Here is a 27,830-nt window from a genome sequence, read left to right as displayed (position 1 = left end):
GTTTGATTAAAAAAAAAAAAAAAAAGAATACACGTTAGGACTCAAAATATCCGGGATAACTCTATTTAACCAAAATAATAGTGAAAAAAAATTATTACAAAATGAAAAGTCATTGCAGGCTATGTGTAAGGTTTGAGTGTAATCTAAACTAGAAAAGAAAATACAAGAAATGTAAGGTGTCTCTTGGAAAATAAGATCCTGTGACTCAATGAAACTAACCCTTTAAAAATAACGATAATAATGATAACAGCAACAGAAAAAAACACAACAACAAAAATAACAACAACAATACTAATACTACTACTAATAATAATGATAATAATCATCATCATCAAATCAAAAATGATTTAGGCTAGTAACTAACAAACAAAAATATTGTAATGAAGCTTTTGGACTAAAATCACCCACATACATTTACATACTTAACATATAAAAACAAAACAAAAACAACAACAAAAAACCGGCTACCCTTGAGCCACAGCTGCCCTTCATAAAACAAGTTTTTTTTATCTTAAATAAAGTTTATAGAGTTAAAAAAAAAGTTCACCAGTCTACAAAACTCAAGATTGATTAATTAAAAAAAGGCTTTTTCTTGTTTATTAAATCTGAATGAATTAATGAATAAAACGGAGAAATAAATACATCCAAATAAGTGCACCTCCAACTAACGTCAGTCTAAAAATATAAACACGAACGTCGGTCCAGCATTACACACTGGACATGATGGAAATTGTTCTTATAACAAACGATAAAGGTAAATACGTGATGCATTTTTGTATGTTTCCTGTATTTAGACCCCCTAAAAAATTAAAAATCTTCTTCTCCTGCTGGTGGGTCAATGACAAATAAGGCTTCCAAAAAGGTAAAAGTCTGTTCAAAACGGATGTAATGTATATTTTTGAGCCTGGAACAATGTATTTAAACAAGTCTCATTTCTTAAATAACATTTCAAAGTGTTTAAATTCCTTTTTTGAATGTATTTTAACTTCACTGCCCAAAAAATGTCAGGTGGCGCAACCAAATATTTGTAAAAATATATGTATTTTCCTACTATTTATTCTAAGTGAAATCTTTGGCAAGCATCCCTTAGAGTGTCTGCAATTCCCAACACATTATTATTTTGTGGTTGTGTTTTGTATCTACAATATTTTAAGATTATTGCATTCCAGTGGCCAGGTATTTAGTATCTTTAGCGTCCAATTTTACATTTAAAGACAGAAAAATAATTATACAAATAAACAAATTAATGCATTTAATACAATAGCTATTGACATCATAGTTATCAACCATTTGTTCACTTTAACCTATTATTTATTGGTTTAAATGAATATTTTATATGGTCGCACCACCTGACAACATTAGTAATGACAGGAAATATACTGAATAATTGCAATTTTTATTTCAAATACATTAGTGATGACAGGAAATATGCTGAATAATTGCTGAATAATAAGTGTTTTAGTCATCAGTTTCTATTGAAGTAAAAGTAGTAAAGTGATCAAAAACAGAATACATCACATGAAAACAGTAAATAGCAACTGGAATATGGTGCAGTGCAATAGATTGATTATACAACAACAAAGTGATGTTTTAGTTTGATACACTTAAAAGAAACAACAGCTCAAGTCCATTGAAACACTTTATGTCAAATATCCTGGTGGATATTATAGAAGACACAGAACGAGCCGGGTGACAGAATCGAGCGTGACACCGGTGTAACGGCAGCTCGGTGAACCCCAGCCAGCCCTGCATCCGGGTGTGTCCATAGACATATATAGGTTGATGTATGCAAAATGTTTCAAATGTTATTTTATTGTCTGAAAAATGGTTCAAATGTTATCTTATTATCTGAAAAATGGTTCAAATGTTATTTTGTTGTCTGAAAAAATGTTTCAAATGTTATTTTATTGTCTGAAAAATGGTTCAAATATGTTATTTTGTTACTTGAAACATTTAAAACATGATTTGTTGATGAGAAAATATGTTTCTCTATTTTTCTTATTTTTGTGAGGGGGGATATATATTGTTTTTCGGCACTACCTTGTTCTCTATAGCTGATATAACATGAATTACTCCTATGTGGGATCAAAAAAGTTCTTATTTTTGAGAATGGCCCTACTCAGTGTTTCCCAATCCTGGTCCTCGTGGGCCCCTGTCCTGCATGTTTTAGATGTTTCCCTGCACCAACACAGCTGATTCTAATTAATGGTCCTTATTAGCTTGTCACCAAGGTCTGCACAACTCTGTTGATGACACACGTACTTTTATCACGGTGTGCTGAAGCAGGGAAACATCTAAAACATGCAGGACAGGGGTGCCTCCAGGACCAGGGTTGAGAAACACTAGCTAATCACTTTTCTCTGCCTATGCCCAGAACCAATGCTTTGAAAAAAACAGTAATGTATAGAGCAGTCGCACACTGGAACCATCTCCCCCCATGTATAGTTGCAATAAACAAGATGTCAGGTTTTAAAAGGAGACTGAAGCAGCTGTGGTTCAGAAGGAAGTCATGATCGGTCCTAGGTTTATATTGTGATTATTGTGCAAATTGTGTGTATATTATATATATTATAAATTTAATAGTAAATATATTCTAAATCACTGTAGGCTATGAGTGTATATATAGTTTAGAAGTATGAGTATATTATAATGTATGAGTATATTATGATATGTAATATATATTTATACTACTATAAATAGAGGTATGGGTATATTATAAAGTCGTTGTAAACTATCTTGTTCAAAAGCGGAACAGATCTGGTGATAGTAGCAAATATTGCTACTTAAGATGTGGATGCTTGTTTACTTAATCTTTTATTTTTGGTTCAATTTATTATTTCAGGAATTGTAGTGAAGGTTTTTCACCCTTTTTGAGTTGGATTATTGTCATCTTTATTATTATTATTGTCATGTTATTATTATAATAATAATAATAATAATTATTATTATTATTATTTTTTGTATGTCTATGTGTGGACCCCAGGAAGAATAGTCTTCCCATGGTGAAGACTAATGGGGATCCTTTTTAATAAACACATAAACACATTTTTGCCATCTGAGAAAAATTAAATATATTAAATTTGGTGCCTAACTGTTTCCCAAGTAGGCTATACTAGTGCGTGTGTGAATGAATAAATGAGACGTAAAACGTACATTTCTTTAAAGGCGTTTTATGAAAATAAGTCCATTTACTTGTTTATTTATTTATTTATTTTTTCTTGTATTAGTTTACAGCGCAGTCTTGCCCCATCCAATATGGCGGCGACGTTGACGTATCCCAGCAGCGCTCGATGGGGCATCTACGTATATATGTCTATAGGCTGATTTATGGTTCCACGTAGAGCCTACGCTGTACGGTGTGCATCGCCGCGTCCCCCTACGCCGTAGGTCTGCGTCGATTTAACGCGGGACCATAAATCACGCTTTACGCCTGTGTCTGCAGCTGCGCAGACTGCGCATGCTCCGTGGCCGCCGCAGTTCAGCTGCGTTTCCGTAGCCACTTAGCCAGTTAGCTTCCCTGGAGCTGGCTGGGGGGGACGGCGCTCGCAGCACCGTCGATCCGCCCGAGGAGCGCTGTCAAGCGGGCTAGGCGTCGGACCGCAGCTCGGCCAACACAGCTCCGGCCGGACGGATATTATCAAACCTGAGCGTGTATTTGACCCCCTCCCTCCCTCCCTCACCCCTCTCCCCCACCAACCCCCCCCTCAATCCCATTAACGCCTGATTGACAGCGTTCTACCCGGGGGAAGATGAAGAAGTTCTACATCAGGAAGGTGCTGGACGGGCTGACGGCGGCCTCGTCGTCCGCCCCGGCGGCGGCTCAGCCCGGGGCTCCGCGGGAGAGCGACGCGGTGCCGGAGACGCTCCAGTCCGAGCATTTCCAGCTCTGCAAGGTAAAGAACCAGAACCAGAATAAAACCACCAAAACACCAGGATCTGATGGAGCTGTCACAGGGCTGGGCTGGTCATTTCAGTCATTTACTGATAATATTGATGATAATATTGCATTTAATTCACCCCTGAAGGCACATTTATTATTATTATTATTGTTATTATCATCATTATTATTATCATTATTATTATTTTTATTATTATTATTATTATTACCACATATAATTACAGAGCAGTGACTGTCCTCTTCCAACATGATTTCTGCATATTTATGATAATGAATGCGTTAATTTCAAGCTGCAGTTTATGTGAGCTGGTTTCATTGAAACAGAAAAGACCCTTAGTCTCATATTAGAGACATGTTTCTTATTATTTACATTTAATGTGAACCATTTCCATTTCTTTAAAGGGGAGATAATATGTACAAATTCAATATTAGTGGTTTAAGTGACTAGAAAATAATAAAAAAAACACCAAGATAAACACTTTCCTTGGGCCTGATTCTGTCTTATCTGTCTTAAAATATGCAATATAATGAGCTGTTCAGATGTGCAGGGTTCTGTGACGTCACAGACCTGGAGCTGTCTCAAGGAGACTTGAATGAAAAACCAGAAATAAATAAATAAATGATGTCACAGGGTTGGGTTGGTCATTTCAGTCATTTACATTACTGATAATATTGCATTGAATTTCCCCCCTGAAGGCACATTTATTATTATTATTATTATTATTATTATTATTATTATTATTATTATTACAGAGCAGTGACTGTCCTCAAATTTGGCCTTGTGGAAACCCTTTTCCAACATGATTTCTGCATATTTATGATAATGAATGCGTTAATTTCAAACTGCAAATTATGTGAGCTGGTGTCTCGTTTCATTGAAACAGAAAAAACCTTATTAGAGATTTTTTTTTTCCTATTATTTACATTTAAAGTGTATCAGAAATATTTCCATTTCTTTTAAGGGGAGACAATGTGGAAAAACTCAATATTTATGGTGTTTGAAGTGACTACAAAATCAAAAACACCAACGTAAACACTTTCCTTGGGCCTGCTTCTGTCTTAAAATATGCAATATTGTTCAGATTGTATTAATCTGTTCAGATGTGCAGGGTTCTGTGACGTCACAGACCTGGATCAGAGTCACCTCCTTGACTGAAAACCACGAATAAATAAAGATATCACAGGGTTAGGTTGGTAATTTCAGGGTTTCACATTGCTGCTAATATTGCTTTGAATTTCCCCCCTGAAGCCACATGTATTATTATTATTATTATTATTATTATTATGGCCACATATTATTACAGAGCAGTGACTGTCCTCAAATTTGGCCTTGTGGAAACCCTTTTCCAACATAATTTCTGCATATTTATGATAATGAATGCGTTAATTTCAAGCTGCAGCTTATTCACATAAGCTGGTTTCATTGAAACAGAAAATACCCTATTAAAGATTTTTTTTCCTATTATTTACATTTAAAGTGTACCAGAAATATTTCCATTTCTTTAAAGGAGAGATAATATGGACAAATTCAATATTTGTCGTGTTTGAAGTGACTACAAAATCAAAAACACCAATATGAACACTTTGCTTGGGCCTAATTCTGTCTTAAAATATGCAATATAACTAGCTGTTCAGATGTGCAGGGTTCTGTGACGTCACAGACCTGGATCAGAGTCAACTCCGTAAATAAAAACCACAAATAAATAAATAAAAATGTCACAGTGTTAGCTTGAGCAAATTCAGGGTTTCACATTACTGCTTATATTGCACCGAATCCCCCCCCTGAATGCACATTAATTCTTCTTCTTTTTATTATTATTATTATTATTATTATTATTACAGAGCAGTGACCGGTCTTAAATTTGGCCTTGTTGGCCTTTTCCAACATGATTTCTGCATATTTATGATAATGAATGCGTTAATTTCAAGCTACAGCTTATGTGAGCTGGTTTCATTGAATCAGAAAAGACCAGTCTTATATTAGAGACATGTTTCTTATTATTTACATTTAATGTGAACCATTTCCATTTCCTTTTCTTCAAAGGAGAGATAATATGGACAAATTCAATATTTATGTTGTTAGAAGTGACTACAAAATCAAAAAACCAACATAGACACTTTCCTTGGGCCTAATTCTGTCTTGAAATATGCAATATAATAAGCTGTTCAGATGTGCAGGGTTCTGTGACGTCACAGACCTGGATCAGAGTCACCTCCGCGTGCATGAATGAAAACCAAAAATAAGAATCACACATTGCTGCTGATATTGCATTGAATTCCCCCTCCTGAAGCCACATTTATTATTATTATTATTATTATTATTATTATTATTATTATTATCACTACCACATATTATTACAGAGCAGTGACTGTCCTGAAATTTGGCCTTGTGGAAACCCTTTTCCAACATGATTTCTGCATATTTATGATAATGAATGCGTTAATTTCAAACTGGAGATGATGTGAGCCGGGGTCTCGTTTCATTGAAACAGAAAAAAACCTTATTAGAGATTTTTCCTATTACAGGATTTACATTTAAATAGAACCATTTCCATTTCTTTAAAGGGGAGATAATGTGGAAAACCACTTTTATTGGGCCTGCTTCTGTTTTATCTGTCTTAAAATATGCATTATAATGAGCTGTTCAGATGTGCAGGGTTCTGTGACGTCACAGACCTGGATCAGAGTCACCTCCGTGTCAGTGAATGAAAACCATAAATAAATGAAGATGTTTCAGTTAGGTTGATCAATTTCAGGGTTTCACATTGCTGCTAATATTGCACTGAATTTCCCCCCCTGAATGCACATTTATTATTATTATTATTATTATTATTATTATTATTATTATTATTATTATTACTACCACATATTACAGAGCAGTGACTGTCCTCAAATTTGGCCTTGTGGAAACCCTTTTCCAACATAATTTCTGCATATTTATGATAATGAATGCGTTAATTTCAAGCTGCAGCTTATGTGAGCTGGTTTCATTGAATCAGAAAAGACCCTTAGTCTCATATTAGAGATCATTTACATTTAATGTGAACCATTTCCATGTCTTTAAAGGGGAGATAATGTGGACAAATTCAATATTTGTGGTGGTAGAAGTGACTACAAAATCAAAAACACCAAGATAAACACTTTCCTTGGGCCTGATTCTGTTTTAAAATATGCAATATAATGAGCTGTTCAGATGTGCAGGGTTCTGTGACGTCACAGACCTGGATCAAAATCACCTCTGTGTCAGTGAATGAAAACCATAAATAAATGAAGATCTTTCAGTGTTAGGTTGATCAATTTCAGGGTCACACATGGCTGCTGATATTGCACTGAATTTCCCCCCCGAAGGCACATTTATTATTATTATTATTATTATTATTATTATTATTATTATTATTACTACCACATATTATTACAGAGCAGTGACTGAAACCCTTATTCAGAACATGATTTCTGCATATTTATGATAATGAATGCATTAATTTCAAGCTGCAGTTTATGTGAGCTGGTTTCATTGACGGAAAATACCCTATTAAAGACTTTTTTTCCCTATTATTTAAATTTAAAGTGTGCCAGAAATATTATCATTTCTTTAAAGGGGAGATAATTTGGAAAATTTCAATATTTATGGTGTTTGAAGTGACTACAAGATCAAAAACATAAACATAGACTCTTTGCTTGGGTCTGCTTCTGTCTTATCCGTCTTAAATATGCAATATAATGAGCTGTTCAGATGTGCAGGGTTCTATGACGTCACAGACCCGGATCTGAGTCATGTTTATTATATATTTATGCTTCCTTCCTGTTTATCTCTGAGGTTTGATAATGTTATTATGTCACACCCAAGTTGACCAGGTTTCGGGTGTAAATTTGGAACATTAACCTTTTATACGTGCTATTTAACACATGCAAACAGTGCAGTGGCTTTAACGCTGACTAAAAAACGAACAGTACTGTCTTAATGTGCATAAAATAAGAGATCGTATTTTATAGATATTAGAATTAGCTGCTTATTGCTGATGGAAGCAGCAATCATGAGCTTCTCCCATTCACATCAGGAAAATGATCTCTTTTAGAAATGTAACTGGAACTGCTCCCATTGGTACAAAACATACCGAGCCAATCGCAACAGCTTCATGTGATCTGTGAACATCCAAGAGCCAAATTCGCTGGAGACTTTTTCCTAGGAATACTTTGCACCATCAGCAGTGTTTTGTTGATACTAGTCTGGCTGTCTCTGTGTACTTACTGTATGTCATGTTTTTTTAAGTTGACGGGTTGCAAACAGTGGCGGAGCGTGGGTCTCAGTCCAGAGGGGGCGGAGCATTCTCCATGGGCCTTATGATAGTCATTTTAACGTTCAACAACATCATCCTACCCATCAAACAACATTATTCTCACTTTTATTGAGCCAAGCCTATAGGCCTATGCTGCAGAAAGCAGAGTAAAGTCACACGCACCCAGGCCTGACAGCTGTCAATCACATGGCTCTGAAAACTTAGATAGTCACGGACTGACTCAGTTCCATCTTTGATTCAGCTTAAATAAAAAAAAAAACATAACTGGTCTAAAATTACACAATATATTTAGATAGATATAGACACAGCGGTCTATAACATCATTTCTGAGCTCTATAATAGAGAATAGACTCGGCGGTCTCGTTGACAACAACACAAAGCTCATTCAAATAGGCAGCTGGTCAAGAATACACAACATTCTGATAAAGAAATTATTTAAGAAGGTTACACTGACTCACCAATGGCAGTCGACTCTTCCATAATCCTTGGCCCGTGGAAAACAGGGTAACATTGAAAACTTTGTACATGCTTAGTCCTCTTTTAAAGTTTAGCGCTCATCTCCTTCATGGCAGCAAACTTGCAGAGTCGGCAAATTGGCTGTGACTGTTAAGGCTGATTTATGGTTCCGCGTTACACCAACGCAGAGCCTACGGCGTAGGGTACGCGACGATGCGCACGTACAATGCGCGTCGCCGTGTACCCTACGCCGTAAGCTCGGTGGCCATTTAACGCGGAACCATAAATCAGCCTTAACAGCCAATCAGCATTGGCTCACAGCCCTGATGCGTTCAAGACATTTGTAAGGCAAGAATTAAGGCCGAAATATGGTTCTGCGTCAAAACTGCGCCGTGCCTACGGCGTCTGGTTTTCGTCCACGCAGACCACACGCCGTCACCTGCGCCGTGACACTGACGTGCACCTCCTGAAAATTGTAACTACGCGTCGAGGCGACGCAGACCACACGCAGACGGAGAGGGCTGTGATTGGTTCATTGGTTTTTTTATTTTGTTTTTTTGCACAATAGTTGTCCTTATCTCTTTGATTCACTGTGACTGGAAAAAGTTGGATAAACCATTCAGAAAAAGATCGCTAACTAGCGGTCGCGGGGGGTACTGCACCGCGGAGAAATGGAGAGACGGAGAAGTCCGAAGGGTTCATGACGGCGTCACGGCTGCGGCGTGTGCTCTGCGTTGGTGTGACGCAGAAGCTTAATTCAGGCTTTAGCCTACACTGGCCGCACAATGCACATTTTATCGTTATTATAACCTACAATATACGATTATATATGAACGTATCACACAAAACGGGGCCCTATCATTGGGCCCTATGAGATTGTGGGCCCCGTGGCGACCGCCCCCTTGCCCCCCCTCTGGCTCCGCTACAGGTTGAAGCCTCTCCAGAGGCATCGTCCTCTGCGTCCGCTGGTTCTGCCACGTGGAAATCAGACTCACACAGAGAGGAATGAGGCTAATTATTTTTATAAAAGAGGGAAAGAATCAGGATGGCTGGCTGGGATAGGGATGTGAGGTTTCTACGTTTTCCCAGTTCTGACTTAAAGGAGTGTTCAGGTTAAAAATTTCAGACTCAAACCTCTAAAACTCAGACTTCTGAGTACAAATGGACCTCAAATATTTTCCTCCAACCTCCCATCAACGCTGGAAATGCTGATCCTAAGAAATGTTCAGTGGGCTGCTGTGAATAGAGATGTGAAGTAAGGGTTAAAAAGGCAGCTGTTGTTCTGTGTTCGGGGGGGTGTTGCTCCAAGTTTGTGGCATCAAGACTTCAGATTGTTTTTTCCATTTTTCTCCTTGTACTGTCTTTGGGTCAAAATGACCCAATTCTTCTATCCTTCTTTCCTCCTGCCATGCTCTATCCTTCCTTCTTCCTTTCCTCTTTTCCTCCTTTTTTACCCTCCTTTACTCCTTTTTCTTCCTACCTCCCTTCCGTCATTCGTTCCTTTATTACCTTCTTTGTAGTGATGCACCGAAATGAAAATTTGTGGCCGAAACCGAAACCGAAAATAATAATAAACACTTGGCCGAATACCGAACAATACCGAACATGGTTCTTCAGCAGTTTTTCATTTATTTTGCCAATTTTTTCACCATTGCATACATCAAATACATTTGATTTATGCTTTTCAAAGAAAAAAATCTTTTACAAAATTACAAGGTAGAAAATATTTATTGAACATAAAAAAATGAATTTTTTTTAATTTCCCAGCATTATGTTGTTTTGGTTCCACCTCCTGGTGAATGTTATGTAAAATTCTTATGGGGTTAGTTTTTGGTTGGCCAACGATTTATGTTTGTGGTGCGCAACGTTACGGGACGGAGCGGCCAGTCTATTTCCTTATTATTCCACTTATTCCACCGAACACCGAAAGTGTTTTTTTGCCATTTTCGGCCGAACAATTTCGGTTACCGAACAATCGGTGCATCACTACTTCTTTGCTTTTCCTTCCTTCTTTCCTTATTTTATCCATTCCTTCCTTCTTCCCTCCCTCCTTCTTTCCTTTTCTCCCTTCTTTACTTCCTTTCTCCCTTCCTTCCATCTCTTCTCCTTTCCTTATTCCCTTTCCTACTTCCTTCCATCTTTTCTCCCTTCCTTACTCCCTTTCTTACTTCTTTCCTTCTTTTTCTCCCTTACTTCCTTCTTTCCTCCCTTCCATCTTTTCTCCCTTCCTTACTCCCTTTCCTAGTTCATTCCTTCTTTTCTCCTTTCTTTCCTTCCTTCCTTCTTTCCTCCCTTCACCCTCCCTTGACCCATAGGCAGCACGAGGGTTAAATCTTCAGTGATAATAGTTTTAAACAGCTAAAGTATTAAAGGAAGAACAAACAACATAAACCTGTCCTTCTGGTCTCAGTTTCCAGGGTCAGCGTGTAAGATTTCCTCAAAGTATTTCAATCCCGCCCAGTTTCATGTTTCAGTGTTGTGGATAAACATTGAGAGACCCAGCTCCTCCATCCCTCCATCCCTCCATCCCTCCATCCCTCCATCCCTCCATCCCTCCATCCCTCCATCCCTCCATCCCTCCCGCGGGGATCGGAGCCGGCCAGCCTCCCAGGTCGCCGTGGCATCACCTGTTACGTAACGCCGCTGCTGCGAGCCGCTCACGGGCGGCTGGACGAGCCGTCCAAGCCCAAACAATCGAGTTATTGTTGCTAATGACGGTGATATTCTGGTGGCCGGGCTGGTGCAACATCCTGGCAGCGCCTGCAACCCACAGGCCTGCGAGCAGCAGGCCGGAAAATTGATAAATTATTGTTATTGTTACAGGAATGAGCCCGAAAAAATATCCCGGCACTCTGGTGGAGGTTTTATCTGATTTATTTTGATAATGATGATCAAATCACCGCAGTGATGGATCGTATTTCTTAGGAATTACAATAATGCTTTATTTATTTATTTTCTTCTCCATCCTATAATACCAAGTTGACCGTGTAGGACAGGGGTCACCAACTATATTTGTCAGAGAGCCAGAATTTTATCGGACAGTCACCTTAAATAAAAATTAAGTAAAAATCAAATTTGGTCATAACATTATTATTTGATGTTTATTGTTTATATTTTTTTTCCATTTCATTACAAAACTGAAGGCATTTTTTACGGTGGCCGAGACCCGCCATTGCTGAAAATAAAAGTAACGCTGCAAACAAAAAGAAACGTCGCTGCAACTAAAATAAAAAAATGACGCAAATTAAAAAGCCACAACGGAAGTGAATTACCGGGGACTATTTTTGCTGATGCACCAGTGTTTTTTACGTGTGAGGAGAAGAAGACGAAAAAAATGACACGTAGTGACGTTGAACACTAACCTTTTCACTTATTTTCTTGTTCGTTGTTCTTCTTATTCCTCGCTCTTCTTATTTCTTCCTTTTCACTTACGTCCTCTTCGTCTTCTTCTTCTCCTCTCACGTAAAAATTCAAGCTTTGCTTCGTGTATTTCCTGGTGTAGAAATTAAGTACATATAAATATCAGGAAACTGGATTCGTGGCCAAATATTAATGTCCATGGACCACTGGTTCTTGGTAACTGTACCAAATATTAATGTCCATGGACCACTGGTTCTTGGTAACTGTACGGGTCACTGTCAAGTCCAACTGCCTTTAATTTAAGCCGATAATCGGCTGTTATCCCGTCTTCTCCACTAGTTGCAGCCATTTTTGCCACTCAGTGCGAGTAAGCGGGCTGGTCCAGTGAGGAAGTGACGTCAATGCATTCCCTCAATAGAGCACTTGAAAAACAAACCCCACGGAAGTGATAGGAAAAGGCCTCTTAACAGGTAAAACTGCACTCTCAAAGGCCAGGAAACGAAAAGTTGATGTGGAAAACGGACCCTTTAACGATGACTGTCCATACCGCCCATTCCTAGTCACCTGTACGCCTCATTTGCAACGAAACTGTTGCTGCTGATCCTCATAATTATGGAATCCAGTGGCTGCCTGATTGGACGGTTCGGCGGGCCGCCAGTCGACGATCACCGGTGTGGGAGATGATGGATTAGCTGAGCGGAGGCCTGACATGAGTTGTGTTTCCTCCTGCAGACCGTGCGTCATGGCTTCCCTTACCAACCGTCCTCCATGGCTTTTGACCCCGTGCAGAAGATCCTGGCCGTCGGGACTCAGACCGGAGCGCTGAGGCTGTATCCTTTCTCTTTGTTTATTTATTCATCTCCCATGTGGGAATGAAGAGCACAAGAAAAAGCAAACACTGTGGGATTCAGGTGATACAGTTTCCTCTATTTCCCTGTGTTTGTGCGTAAATGTACAGGACTGTCTCAGAAAAATTACGTTTTACGTCTCATTTATTCATTCACACACGCACTAATATACTTGGGAAACAGTTAGGCACCAAATATAATATATTTAATTTTCTCAGATGGCAAAAATAACAACTTTATTGATCCCACATAGGAGTAATTCATGTTATATCAGCTATAGAGAACAAGGTAGTGCCGAAAAACAATATATATCCCCCTCACAAAAATAAGAAAAATAGAGAAACATATTTTCTCATCAACAAAACATATTTTAACTGTTTCAAGAACATACAAAATAACAAAATAACATATTTGAACCATTTTTAAGACAATAAAATAACATTTGAACCATTTTTCAGACAACAAAATACCATTTGAACCATTTTGCATACGTCAACGTATATACAGGACTGTCTCAAAAAATTAGTATATTGTGATTTTCTGTAATGCAATTTAAAAAAAAAAAGAAATGTCATACATTCTGGATTTATTACAAATCAACTGAAATATTGCAAGCCTTTCATTATTTTAATATTGCTGATCACGGTTTACAGTTTAAGAAAACTCAAATATCCTATCTCACAAAAATTAGAATATTCTGGGAATCTTAATCTTAAACTGTAAACCATAATCAGCAATATTAAAATAATAAAAGGCTTGCAATATTTCAGTTGATTTGTAATGAATCCAGAATGTATGACATTTTTGTTTTTTTTATTGCATTACAGAAAATAAAGAACTTTATCACAATTTTCTAATTTTCTGAGACAGTCCTGTATCCGTTTTTTTGTGTTTACTATTTTTTTCTTTTCTCTTGTACATTGCACATTTTTCTACATTTTATATTGCTCTTTTTTTATTATTTAGCTATTTATTGGTTATTTCTATTTTAATTTTTGTATAAACCGTTGAGCGTGTGTGTGTTTGGCTGCTGCACGATTGAATTTCTCCTCTGGGAGATCCATAAAGTCTTCTATTCTATTCTAAACGATGGGGGGAAAAGTTCCTGGTGTCGTTTACCCTTCAACTTTTTGTTTTACTTTTTGCTTTGTCACCTAAAAAAATGAAGTGTGTATCTGTAGCCGGGGGGGGGGGGGCGGTGACTAAGCACAAGCGGGGGGTGCTGGTCTGCAGCCGGCAGCCTCTCCAGTTAGTACCCGGCTCGTTAGCCGGGTCGCTGCAGTTGCACCAACAGCTTCTGCACCGTATGTCGCGGCGCCGGCCTCCTCGACCGTGTCGGGGCCAGAAGGCGCTTCGTGCCGCTGTAAACATAACTGGACTCGCACAAGCTGTCACAACCCCCCCCACCCCCCTAATCCCACCTCGCTCCCCCAGAGGCGCTTGTGTATTTGTTTAACTTCCCAGACTAAAATGTGTTTTCATGGCTAAAACCAAGAGATACAGCATGTGACTTGTTTTTTTTTGTGTAAATATTTTTATTAGGGGGTTAAGCTGGGCATACACTGTGTGATATTTTAAATGGTTTGATTCAGCCCCATCTCAAACTGCACGACAAGATCGCGGAGTTCAAAAGTTCAGAGCCCACGATTTATGGTCTCACACTGTACGACCCGATGCTCTGATGCTCCGTCTGCTCACACTATACGATCATAATCCTCCCGTCGGACCTCTGTTACTGGAACTCGAGGCCGGTTTTGGGGCAGGGCTAGGCTGTGCCCACCCAAACGTACGTCCTGCCCACCCGATCAAAGGTTATGGGGATCCTTTATTTTTTTATATATATAAAAATAAAACACTAGTCTGGTGAGAAGAAGGTGTGCGGGAGTTTTCTTTTTAAATTGGCTGCAGCTTTCCTCCTCTGACGCACCTTTCTGCATATCCGGTGTGCAAAAAGTTTTCTACTTTGGATATATATAAAAAATATCCCAAAATATCTGTACCGTTTCTGATTGGGTGGGCACTGCGCAAGATGCAGTCTTGTTTTTCTGCTATTAAAACATGATTTGTAATGTGAATTTGCAACACTTAAACTACAAATAATAGTTTTTTGACGTGACATCAGAGATTGTGCATCCTCTCTGCGAAAGGATGAGGCAAATCGGGTCGTAGCTGCTTCAACTGTGATTCCTTCACGAGGAGCGACCAGGATTTCAAACACGCTTGATTTTCTTGCGAGCACACGATTCGTGATCGGGAGCTCGTCGTGAGGTGTTAATCTCTCGTCGTGAGGTGTTAATCTCTCGTCGTTACCCCACGTTTACTGCACGAGGCACGACCAACTATTGGGTCGAAATCCGTCCCGATACAAAAAATAGTTGCACGACTGTAAAATCGGCTCAAAACGAGCCGATAATCGCACAGTGTCTGCCCGGCTTAAGGCACAGTAGAACAAGAATCATTCAGTCTGGAATGGAAGTGAGCCGAGACCACCTCTCCTAGGATCTCGGCTAGCTTGTTTTGTGCCGCATCCGAGCGCGATTGCTGTGTTCACATATACCAAATGAACCGATCTTTAGGGGGAAACGTTCCCTGTTTAGAAACAACTGCTCCAAACGGGATAGGTGTGAAAGCACCCTTAGTCGACTTCCAGTGGAGAAGAAGGAGGCGTCTCGCCAGTAAGGAAGTAAAAGCTAAAATGTCTACATGAGCCGAAGTAAACCGGCTCTGGTTCCTCTGGGAGCCCGAATACGGCAACGTGGGGGGAGAGCAAGTAGGCCTGTGTTGAAAAAATCGATCTTCTGATTCTAAATCGATTCTCATATTAATTCCTAAAAATCGATTCTTATGTCTAAAGATCGATTTTTTTTTTTACATTTATTTATTTTTTTTAATCATTTTCGCCAGGTGAACTTTAATCCCAGTAGTCGGACACACAGTTTGTCATGACACTTCTGAAAAACGCCAGGTGCTTCATGGCAATATGTGTGCGTGGTGACAGAATAAATTAGATAAGCTAAAATGATTTGTTTACTGCATGAACTGTTGCAATTTCTTTCTTTCTTGCACTTTAAATGGATATTGAAAGGCCTGTTTGAGTTATTTATTTCTTAGTTATTTCACAATAATTATTGTGAAATTATTATTTCACTAGTTATTTTACAGTCATATAATTTAGGCAACAGCTCAAAAAACATTTTAAATAACTCTAAGCCAAATCAATATCGAATCAGATCGAATCATGATAATCGATTCTGAATATTAAGAATCGGAATCGAATCGATTCTTGACATTTGAATGGATCCCCAGCCCTAAGAGCAAGTGACTTCTGCCGCACGTCCCATCTTCCTCTATATGTCCACGAGGAAGATATCCGCGCTCGTCTTTATCCACTCGTGAGATTAAGAGTGTTTTGTTTTCACTGGGCCACACACACACACACACACACACACACACACACACACACACACACACACACACATACACCAGATCTGATGGGATTACTGTCACTCAGCCGATTGGTCCGTTTATCAGGACGACGAGCCGCATCGATCCCCCCCCTCCCGCCGTGGCTCGGCAGACGTGAGCTCAACGAGGTGTTGACGAGCAATAAATCGTCTGCTCTTACAAGCCCCGTCTCAGCGCCGTCTCAGCGCCGTCTCAGCGCCGTCCCGGAGACGGAGACGGAGACGACCTCCTGCTCGTCCTCCCGCGAACTTCAGGCTGCGCGGCCAGCGCTTAGTGTCGTTTCTGTCAGCCTGTTTCAGCTTTAGTTTGAGTCTTTGGGTCCAGCTATCATTTTAGTTTTTATTAGTTTTAGTCACGTTCATTCTCCTTTTAGTCGCGTCAAGTTTCAGTCGACTAAAATTCTGAACATTTTAATCTTATTTTAGTCAGAATTGTCCATTTTAGTCTTGTTTTAGTCAAAGATTGTATTTAGCCAAACCCATTTTACAATTCTACGGAATATTAGGGCCGTGCAGGATAAAAAATATTTGAGAGGGGAAGATTTTCACTTCGAGAAAAAAGTCGAAATGTCGAGAAAAAAGTTGGAATGTTGAGAATAATGTTGAAATATAATTTCAAGAATAAAGTTGAAATTTCGTGAATAAAGTCGAAATTTCAAGAATAAAGTTGAAATACAATTTCGTGAATAAAGTCGAAATGTCTCCAGTTAGGAGAGCGACTGACAGAATTTAGACTGATTTTCTTTGTTACTGAAGCCGATTCTGAAGTACAGTTTCACCAGTTCATCTATCGGCCTACGAGGCATTTTGTAAAGACAGTAACATGCGCTGTTTGTTATAGTCTCAGAAAGTTAACTTTATTCTCCAAATTTCGCCTTTTTTTTCTCGACATTTCGACATTTTTCTTGAAGTGCATAATGAAAAAAAAAATCATCCTCCTCTAAAATATTTTATTTTTCTCCTGCCTGACCCTCTTTGGTACAAACAAGGTTATCTTATTATTATATTATTGTTACCTTATAGACTCAAAAATACATTCATTCCAGATACAGAAGACTCATTTTAGTCTTGTTTTTATTCGTCTACGATATTACATTATATATTTAATTATCGTTATCGTCACATGACCAGCATTTTTGTCTCGTTTTCCTCAGGTGAGAAAAGTTCGTTGACGACGATATTTAGTCATAATTTTCGTTGACAAAAGCAACTTTCCCGGCGCCGACGGGACGATTCAGGACTTCCTACGAACCAAACCTCGTTTTTCTTCACCTGCAGGCTTTTATTAGTAAAACCAGAACATGTTTATGTCGTCGGGTGTTTAACTCTTGCAGGTGACCTCAGTGCATCGATCTGCTTCCTCTTCGTCCTCCGACAACATCACAAGACCTAAACTTGTAGTTTCATGAGTCGCTAAGAGAGCGTGACGGAGAGAACTTCCTCCGCTGATCGTTATCACCGAGCTCTTGAGAAAAACACGCCGCTGCTGAAATCTTGCGGTGAGCCGCCTCGGTTGACCAGATGGGGAAGTGTTGACGCTGAGGGGGGTGGTGATGGGGGGTGATGGGGGGGTGACGGGGGGTGATTGGTGGGTGGTGGGGGGTGGTGGGGGGTGATGAGGGGTGACGGGGGGTGACGGGGGGTGACGGGGGGTGATGGGGGGTGATGGGGGGTGATGGGGGGTGACGGCCGCCACGCTCCTCGGGAACGGAGAGGAAATCCTTCTGATGGTTGAGGGAGCGCTGCGGTCGGTAGACCTTGTCCAGAACCTTCACGACTAGGGCTGGGGATCGATTCAAATGTCAAGAATCGATTCGATTCCGATTCTTAAGATTCAATTCCGATATTGATTTGGGTTAGTGTTATTAAAAAAAAAATTTCAGCTGTTGCATGAATTATATGACATATTAATACTAGTATTTTATTGAGATTCACCAGCAAGTATTGCAGCTAATGATGCTGTAAGGACCAATCACCTCCCAGAATGCTGATAGAACTGAAACAGAAACATTGTGTGGGTCAGAATTACCAAACAGATCCAGGGAGGAAACAGAGACGGATGAAATCAGTTTTATTTTTTTCCCACATTCCGTTTAAATTTTTTCCATTTTCTGTCTATTTCGGTTTTAAATTTTTGAGAATTTGTTTTTTTTAGCATTTTATGCAAATGGGACCCCAAGACAGTATATATAAAGTAAGGAAATATGCACAAATGTATGCAATTATAACTGAAAACCTTACTGTTTTCATTCCTGTAAACATATTTAAAGGCAAAAACATGGCACCAGTTATTCTTGTGTCCAACAAAATATTCCTTTTTTGGGTATAAACAAAAAAATAACAAAAGTTGTAATGTAATGATGAAAAAAAAATCGATCTTTAGACACACAAATCGATTTTCGGAATCAATTTAGAATCGGAAAATCATTTTTTTCAACCAGGCTTATTCACGACACAATAGACCAGTGTTGAGAACCGCCCTCGGCCCGTCTCCATGGATACCAGCGTGTGACATTAGTGGATGCTCTACTTCCTGTGACTTTACACAAAGACGCCTTTTATACACTTAAAAAGTTAAACCTCCCGTCCGTTTGTCGGCACGATAAGTGTCTGAGGCCGATTTTATTTTGATGCATTCATTTATCGCTTTTTTTTCCTGAAACGGCCTCGATTGACATCGTTTCAATCCCTAATGAAAGTCCTCCCCCCTTACCGTCTAATATTAGACCATCCAGTAATAATAACAGATAATCGTTTATCTGATCAGGGATCAGCCCCGTCCTGATGGAAGCGGCTGCTCCTGCAGGATATTGCCTTCCTGGATGGTGGGAATCAAATGCTGCTTTTTTTTTCTTTAAGTCGTTCTCAATCTACGACAAGTATTGGGGCCAAACTAAGACAAAAAAAAAGGGGAAATTACGAGAATAAAGTCATAATATTATGAGAATAGAGTCGTAAAATTATGAAAATAAAGTCATAATGTTGCGAGAATAAAGTCGTAATAGAATAAAGTCGTAACATTACGAGAATAAAGTTGTAACATTACGAGAATAAAGTCGTAACATTACGAGAATAAAGTCGTAACATTACGAGAATAAAGTCGTAACATTTTGAGAATAAAGTTGTAATATTATGAGAATAAAGTCGTAATATTTTGAGAATAAAGTCGTAATATTATGAGAATAAAGTCGTAATATTACGAGAATAAAGTTGTAACATTTTGAGAATATAGTCTTAATATTATGAGAATAAAGTCGTAATATTATGAGAATAAAGTCGTAATATTACGAGAATAAAGTTGTAACATTTTGAGAATATAGTCTTAATATTACGGGAATAAAGTCTTAATATTACGGGAATAAAGTGGTAATATTACGAGAATAAAGTTGTAATATTATGAGAATATAATTTATGAGAACTCTAACAGGAAGAGCATCTTCTCCCTGTATTAAAATGAGGAATATTGAGCATCTTATGAAGTTATATTTATATATTTATAATATATTTAATACTACAACTTTATTCTCAAAATATTACGACTTTATTCTCGTAATTTCCATTTTTCAGCATCATATGTGAGCCTGGGATTTTTGTCACATATACGTGTGTGTGTGTGGGTTTGTGTGTTAACCGATTAGAGCATCCACATCAGCTGCATGACGAGCACATTTCTGCAGCTGGATGCCAGTTAAAGCTTCACTTTGTCTATTTTCCACAAACACTACGTGTCAGTTGGTGATTTTCAGTAAAACCCACAGCTCAGACCTTTTTATTGATAATTATATTGACCTTATATCAGAAACGGTGCACGATTGGCCGTAGTTTTATTGTGTGAAGATGTCACAGACCCGTCAGAGCTTTTAGAAATACAACTTAACCGTCACCATTTATTTGTCCTGGTGTTGAACGTACCGAGTAACCAAGAGTTTCAGTTGTTGTTCATTCATATTAATTTATTTGTCCCATAATTCTCCACACATTCTGCATCGGTGACGGATCAGGACCGCAGAAGTCCGGTCCATCTAGACCAAGAGTCGGAAACCCAAAATGTTGAAAGAGCCATATTGGACCAAAAACACAAAAAAACAAATATGTCTGGGGCCGCAAAGTCTTGTATGTATAAGATTATTAGAATGAAGGCAAATGGCGAAAGTCGAAATGTCAAGAAAAAAGCCGAAATGTTGAGAAAAAGTCGAAATGTCGAGAAAAAAGTCGAAATGTTGAGAAAAACATTAGAAATGTCAAGATTAATGTTGAAATACAATCTCGAGAAAAAAGTCGAAATGTCGAGGAAAAAAGTCTAAATTTCAAGAAAAAAGTCGATATGTTGAGAAAAAAGTCAAAATTTCGAGAAAAATTGTTCCATAAACTGATTCCTTTCACAGAAACACAACGTTCCATCAATTTAGTCCTGAATCTTGGTTTTTTAAAGATCTCTGTTCCTTTTAAGTCATACTTGCTTTCTCTTTTTTCAAATCTTTTCTGAATGTTTATTGGTAAAGTTTTTTTCTGAGCTTTAAACATAATTTGCAGAATACTATAATCTACTAATTCATGAAATTTCAACAATTGTAACTGAAGGAATAATGGATTTGTTGGATCTCTATATCGTTTTCTACTGATTATTCTTATGGCTCTTTTTTGCAAAAGGAAAATTGACTGACTGAATTTTCCATGTAAACCTCAATTCGGAATTAATATTTCCATTTAAACTTGAAGGAAAATCGTTTAATTCTGAATGATTTAATTCGTTATAATTAATTCTCAATTAAAAAACATCATGTAACTGTGGCCACAGTAGTTCCTAACGCGGTGGCGTTGGGGGTCCGAGGTCACAGGCTCTGGTTTGCACTCGTGCCCCTAAAACCTTTAATTTCACCAGGAGAAACATGCTGAACCTTCCAGTCCTTCTGGGTCCCATTTGCTCTGAGATCACAAGCAACTTCCCCTCAGAGGAGGCTGCGGTCGCAACCGCCAGGTGGAAGTTCAGCTCCCTCCAAGTATCTGAGTCTCATCATTTCATCGTCTCATGCTTCCAGGATTCATTCATCTCATTTAGTTCAGTTAACCAGGAAAAGGTGTTCAACACCTCAAGCCCTTTTGAGAGCAGACGCCACTGCGATAAGATCTGTTTCAGGGGGGTGATGGGTGATTTCCTGCCTAGAAAGCAGCGTTGCTCAGCAGCTCTATTAACCTACATCCAGCAGAAGTAGCTCACGCCGCCGCCGACTTTAAAGAGACACGTGGGTATTTAGCAGAGGAGGTGAAGTAGTGTCGTTTCTGTCAGCCTGTTTCAATTCTAGTTTTAGTCTAGTCTTTGGGTCAAGCTAACGTTTTAGTTTTTATTAGTTTTAGTCACGTTCATTCTCCTTTTAGTCGTGTCAAGTTTCAGTCGACTAAAAATCTGAGAATTTTAGTCAGAATTGTCCAGGACCATTTTAGTCTAGTTTTAGTCAAAGATTGTATTTAGCCAAACCCATTTTACAATTCATAATTACGAAATATAAACAGTATATACATTGGAATGAAAAATAAAACTAGTGCAGTAGGGAAAGAAAGAAAAACTGCAAAAAAAAAAAGCAGGTAGGATGTGTGTGAGGTAGACAGATATTTCATTTTGTTTTGGTCAACGAAAATAAAAAAACATTTTAGCAGTTTTTAATTAGTAATCTACATTTTAGTCTGGTTTTTATTCCTCTACGGTATTGCATTATACAAGACTGTCTCAGAAAATTAGAATATTGTGATAAAGTTCTTTATTTTCTGTAACGCAATAAAAAAAAAAAAAAATGTCATACATTCTGGATTCATTACAAATCAACTGAAATATTGCAAGCCTTTTATTATTTTAATATTGCTGATTATGGTTTACAGTTTAAGTTTTTGTTTTTGTAATTGCATTACAGAAAATCACAATATTGTAATTTTCTGAGACAGTCCTGTATATTTAATTATCGTTATCGTCACATGACCAGCATTTTCGTTGCGTCTCGTCTCGTTTTCCTCAGGTGATAAAGGTTCGTTGACGACGATATTTAGTCATAACCTTAGTTGACGAAAGCAACTTTAGTGGAGACGTTTTTATCTGGTTTCAGCTTTTTTTTATCTTTTACCAACTTATTTAGGGCCTTATGGTTTCCGCGAATCGCAGAATTGAGCAATAAAAACAGAATCTACTTTTAAAGACATAATATCGCAGAAAATGACACAATTTGACTGAAATTCTGTCATCATGAGGAAGAGGAATGTAAACCCAAAGGAGAATTTTAGTGGAGGGACCCTAATCTGCGTGACACAGCTCTGAAATTTCCCCTTTTGTTCCAAACATGGCGAAGAGACTTCAAAAAAAAGTCCCACCTGAACTTTGACCCTACAATAGTGGAAGAAGTCAACATATAGAATAAATAAACTAAAGTGTAAAGATGTGTGACGCGTATGGAGCTGTGAGTCTGATCCTGTTCAGCTTTCACCGTTGCTGCACTTTAAAGCACCGTTTTACGGAAAAGATTGTACTTTATAACAATACAGTAACTCTGAAGTTGAGCGTTACTTTTGTTTAAAGTGGTTTATTTTTTACCTGAAGAAAAAGCTAATTGAGCACTTTTCATTCATTTCATTTCATTTTTTTTTTTTGTAAGTAATGTTATTGTTTTTTTACTGAAAACGCTCAGAAGCTTTCCAGTTCCAACTATTGAGGGAAAATATAGGACTGTCTCAGAAAATTAGAATATTGTGATAAAGTTCTTTATTTTCTGTAATGCAATTAAAAAAAACAAAAATGTCATACATTCTGGATTCATTACAAATCAACTGAAATATTGCAAGCCTTTTATTATTTTAATATTGCTGATTATGGCTTACAGTTTAAGATTAAGATTCCCAGAATATTCAAATTTTTTGAGATAGGATATTTGAGTTTTCTTAATCTGTAAGCCATGATCAGCAATATTAAAATAATAAAAGGCTTGCAATATTTCAGTTGATTTGTAATGAATCCAGAATGTATGACATTTTTGTTTTTGTAATTGCATTACAGAAAATCACAATATTCTAATTTTCTGAGACAGTCCTGTATGTTAATTTCCATCGAAGTAGTCTTTATTTTAATTCATTAACATTAAAAACAACATTTTGTTTGGTGGCAAAATAAGAGTAAAAGGGAAAAAAATGGAATAAAGAATTCCAAAAAATTTAAACGGGAAAAAACAGATTTTTTGGGGGAAAATAAAACAGAATTTGGGAAAAAATTAAACGGAATTAAAACTAAAATGGATTTCATAGGGCGCTACTTATTCTGCTTCCTTGTCTCAGATGGCAGCGAGCAGAGCTCCTCTGTTCTCGCCACCGTCTGCCTCAGATCCTTGGTGTGATTAAATGTCACGCTGCTTCCTCCTTCCTCTTGTGCGGCCGAGTCGCTGAACGCTACGAGGCTTTTGGCACGCGGGATATTTTTTCTCACCCTCCTTTCTGGTTCACGCGCCGTCCGACCCGACTAGCGGCGTCTCCGGTTCCCCGCGTGGGCGGCTGCCATGGGAAGCAGGTTCTGGTGTCTCACCTGAAAGGGAAAGCTGATTAAAGATACTGTACGTGAGAATTGACTCGCCAGTTTTTATTTCATGACTCATTTTAAGGAAGGAAAGCTGAACGCTTTTGGTCACGTACAGTACTGGAGTTGAGGGAGGATGAGGAGGGAGGGCATCCCCCCCTGAAATAAAAACGGTCCAAATCATCCCCCCTGTAAAACTTCCATCCCTCCTTTCCATCCCTTATGTCATTTCATCAATGAATGTGGTTTTACTGCTATTTCAACATTTAGAGTCATCACCAGAAAAATAACTTATTTGACCATTTTCACCTGTTTCAAGTAAATTTTCACTTGAAATAAGTAGGAAAATCTGCCAGTGGGACAAGATTTATCTTCTCATTACAAGCAAAAAAATCTTGTTCAACTGGCAGATTTTCCTACTTATTTTAAGTGAAAATCTACTTGAAACAGGTGAAAATTGTTGTTTTTTGTCATCGATTTCACTAGTTATTATACACTGCAAAAACTCAAAATCTTAACAAGAATATTTGTCTTATTTCTAGTTAAAATTAAATTTTTAGTCAAAAAAAATCTCATTACACTTAAGACAAGACTCAAAAACCAACATTTTCACCTGTTTCAAGTAGATTTTCACTTAAAATAAGTAGAACAATCTGCCAGTGGAACAAGATTTTTTTGCTTGTAATGAGAAGATAAATCTTGTCCCACTGGCAGATTTTTATTATTTCAAGTGAAGATTTACTTGAAACAGGTGAAAGTCACTGCTATTATTTGTAATATATTATATTATTTATAATCAGCACAAATTATCTGTCCCCATGTGATAAAATCCACCATCCCCCCTGATTAGTTTTTTTTAAAACCCGAGTACTGGTCACGTAAATAAGCCCCCTCCCCTCCAGTTTTTCCTGTTTTCTTTGACCGGTCGTCTCCAGTTTTGGCCGCGCCGGCGTGGAGTGCTACTGTCAGCACGAGAGCGGCGCCGCCGTCATCCAGCTCGAGTTCCTCATCAACGAGGTTCGTAGTCGTTTCCTGTTTCAGGACATGTCCAGAGTTCAGCCATCGCAGCGGTTTCTGATTAACCCTGCGTTTGTTCCCGCCGCCACAGGGGGCGCTGGTGAGTGCCTTAGCTGACGACAGCATCCACCTGTGGAACCTGAGGCAGAAAATCCCCGCCATCCTGCACTCCCTGAAGTTCAACCGGGAGAGGTTCGTTCACACGTCCTTTCTGCTCTGTGGTCCCGTTCATGTCCCCTTCATGTCCCCTTCATGTCCCCTACAAGCCCCCTTCAGGCCCCGTTCATGTCCCCTTCAATCCCCGTTCATGCCCCCTTCATGCCCCCTTCATGCCCCCTTCAATCCCCCTTCATGCCCCCTTCATGCTCCCTTCAATCCCTGTTCATGCCCCCTTCATGCCCCCTTCAATCCCCCTTCAAGCCCCCTTCATGCCCCCTTCATGCTCCGTTCATGTCCCATTCAGGCTCCCTTCATCCCCCCTTCATGCCCCCTTCATGTCCCCTACAAGCCCCCTTCAGGCCCCCTTCATGCCCCCTTCAATCCCCCTTCATGCCCCCTTCATGCCCCCTTCAATCCCCGTTCATGCCCCCTTCATGCCCCCTTCATGCCCCCTTCAATCCCCCTTCAATCCCCCTTCATGCCCCCTTCATGCCCCCTTCATGCCCCCTTCAATCCCCCTCCATGCCCCCTTCATGTCCCCTTCATGCCCCGTTCATCCCCCCTTCATGCCCCGTTCATCCCCCCTTCATGCCCCCTTCATGCCCCCTTAATGCCCCCTTCATGCTCCCATCCATCCATCCATCCATCCATTGTCCACCGCATTATCCAAGTCCGGGTCGCGGGGGCAGCAGTCGGAGCAGGGATCCCCAGACTTCCCTCTCCCCGGACACTTCCTCCAGCTCTTCCGGGGGGACTCCAAGGCGTTCCCAGGCCAGCCGAGCGACGTAGTCACTCCAGCGTGTCCTGGGTCTTCCTCGGGGCCTTCATGCTCCCTTCATGCCCCATTCAGGCTCCGTTCATGTCCCCTACATGTCCCCTTCAAGCCCCGTTCATCCCCCCTTCATGCCCCCTTCATGCCCCCTTCATGTCCCCTACATGTCCCCTACAAGCCCCGTTCATGTCCCCTTCATGTCCCCTACAAGCCCCGTTCATGTCCCCTACAAGCCCCGTTCATGTCCCCTTCATGTCCCCTACAAGCCCCGTTCATGTCCCCTAAAAGCCCCGTTCATGTCCCCTACAAGCCCCGTTCATGTCCCCTTCATGTCCCCATCATGTCCCCTTCAGGTCCCCTTCATGTCCCCTTCAGGTCCCCTACAGGCCCCCTTCATGTCCCCTACAGGCCCCCTTCATGTCCCCTTCAGGTCCCCTTCATGTCCCGTTCATGTCCCCTACAAGCCCCGTTCATGTCCCCTTCAGGCTCCGTTCATGTCCCCTTCATGTCCCCTACAAGCCCCGTTCATGTCCCCTTCAGGCTCCGTTCATGTCTCCTTCAGGCTCCGTTCATGTCCCCTACAAGCCCCGTTCATGTCCCCTTCATGTCCCCTACAAGCCCCCTTCAGGCCCCGTTCATGTCCCCTTCAGGCCCCCTTCATGTCCCCTTCATGTTCCCTACAAGCTCCGTTCATGTCCCCTTCATGTCCCCTTCATGTCCCCTTCAGGCTCCGTTCATGTCCCCTTCAGGCTCCGTTCATGTCCCCTTCATGTCCCCTACAGGCCACCTTCATGTCCCCTTCAGGCTCCGTTCATGTCCCCTTCATGTCCCCTTCATGTCCCCTTCAGGCTCCGTTCATGTCCCCTTCAGGTCCCCTTCATGTCCCCTACAGGCCACCTTCATGTCCCCTTCAGGTCCTGTTCATGTCCCCTTCATGTCCCCTTCAGGCTCCGTTCATGTCCCCTTCAGGTCCCCTTCATGTCCCCTACAGGCCACCTTCATGTCCCCTTCAGGTCCTGTTCATGTCCCCTTCATGTCCCCTTCAGGCTCCCTTCATGTCCCCTTCATGTCCCATTCATGTCCCGTTCAGCCTCCGTTCATGTCCCCTTCAGGCTCCGTTCATGTCCCCTTCATGTCCCCTTCATGTCCCCTTCATGTCCCCTTCATGTCCCCTTCATGTCCCCTTCATGTCCCCTACAAGCCCCGTTCATGTCCCCTTCATGTCCCCTTCAGCCTCCGTTCATGTCCCCTTCAGGCTCCGTTCATGTCCCCTTCATGTCCCCTTCATGTCCCCTTCATGTCCCCTTCAGGCTCCGTTCATGTCCCCTTCATGTCCCCTACAAGCCCCGTTCATGTCCCCTTCATGTCCCCTACAAGCCCCCTTCAGGCCCCGTTCATGTCCCCTTCATGTTCCCTACAAGCTCCGTTCATGTCCCCTTCATGTCCCATTCATGTCCCGTTCAGCCTCCGTTCATGTCCCCTTCAGGCTCCGTTCATGTCCCCTTCATGTCCCCTTCATGTCCCCTTCAGCCTCCGTTCATGTCCCCTTCAGGCTCCGTTCATGTCCCCTTCATGTCCCCTACAAGCCCCGTTCATGTCCCCTTCATGTCCCCTACAAGCCCCCTTCAGGCCCCGTTCATGTCCCCTTCATGTTCCCTACAAGCTCCGTTCATGTCCCCTTCATGTCCCCTTCATGTCCCCTTCATGTCCCCTTCAGGCTCCGTTCATGTCCCCTACAGGCCACCTTCATGTCCCCTTCAGGTCCTGTTCATGTCCCCTTCATGTCCCCTACAGGCCACCTTCATGTCCCCTTCAGGCTCCGTTCATGTCCCCTTCATGTCCCCTTCATGTCCCCTTCAGGTCCCCTTCATGTCCCCTACAGGCCACCTTCATGTCCCCTTCAGGTCCTGTTCATGTCCCCTTCATGTCCCCTTCAGGCTCCCTTCATGTCCCCTTCATGTCCCCTTCATGTCCCCTTCATGTCCCCTTCATGTCCCCTTCAGCCTCCGTTC

The 27,830-nt window shown here is 40.4% G+C and overlaps 1 protein-coding gene across 1 annotated transcript in view; it reads left to right on the top strand.

The window, feature by feature from the left end:
- Window positions 1-3,495: 3,495 nt before the first annotated feature.
- The window catches only part of stxbp5b (syntaxin binding protein 5b (tomosyn)), an 85,560-nt gene continuing 61,225 nt past the window's right edge, over window positions 3,496-27,830 (top strand). The window contains 4 exon segments of the mRNA XM_061743932.1: window positions 3,496-3,893; window positions 12,745-12,842; window positions 24,806-24,887; window positions 24,979-25,079. Coding sequence (XP_061599916.1) covers window positions 3,750-3,893; window positions 12,745-12,842; window positions 24,806-24,887; window positions 24,979-25,079 — 425 coding nt within the window. The 5' untranslated portion in view covers window positions 3,496-3,749.

Source organism: Cololabis saira, chromosome 16 (genome assembly GCF_033807715.1).
Source record: "Cololabis saira isolate AMF1-May2022 chromosome 16, fColSai1.1, whole genome shotgun sequence".
Taxonomy (NCBI): Eukaryota; Metazoa; Chordata; class Actinopteri; order Beloniformes; family Belonidae; genus Cololabis; species Cololabis saira.
The sequence above is the reverse complement of the archived record's forward strand: the minus strand, read 5'-3'. Positions and strand labels throughout refer to the sequence as shown.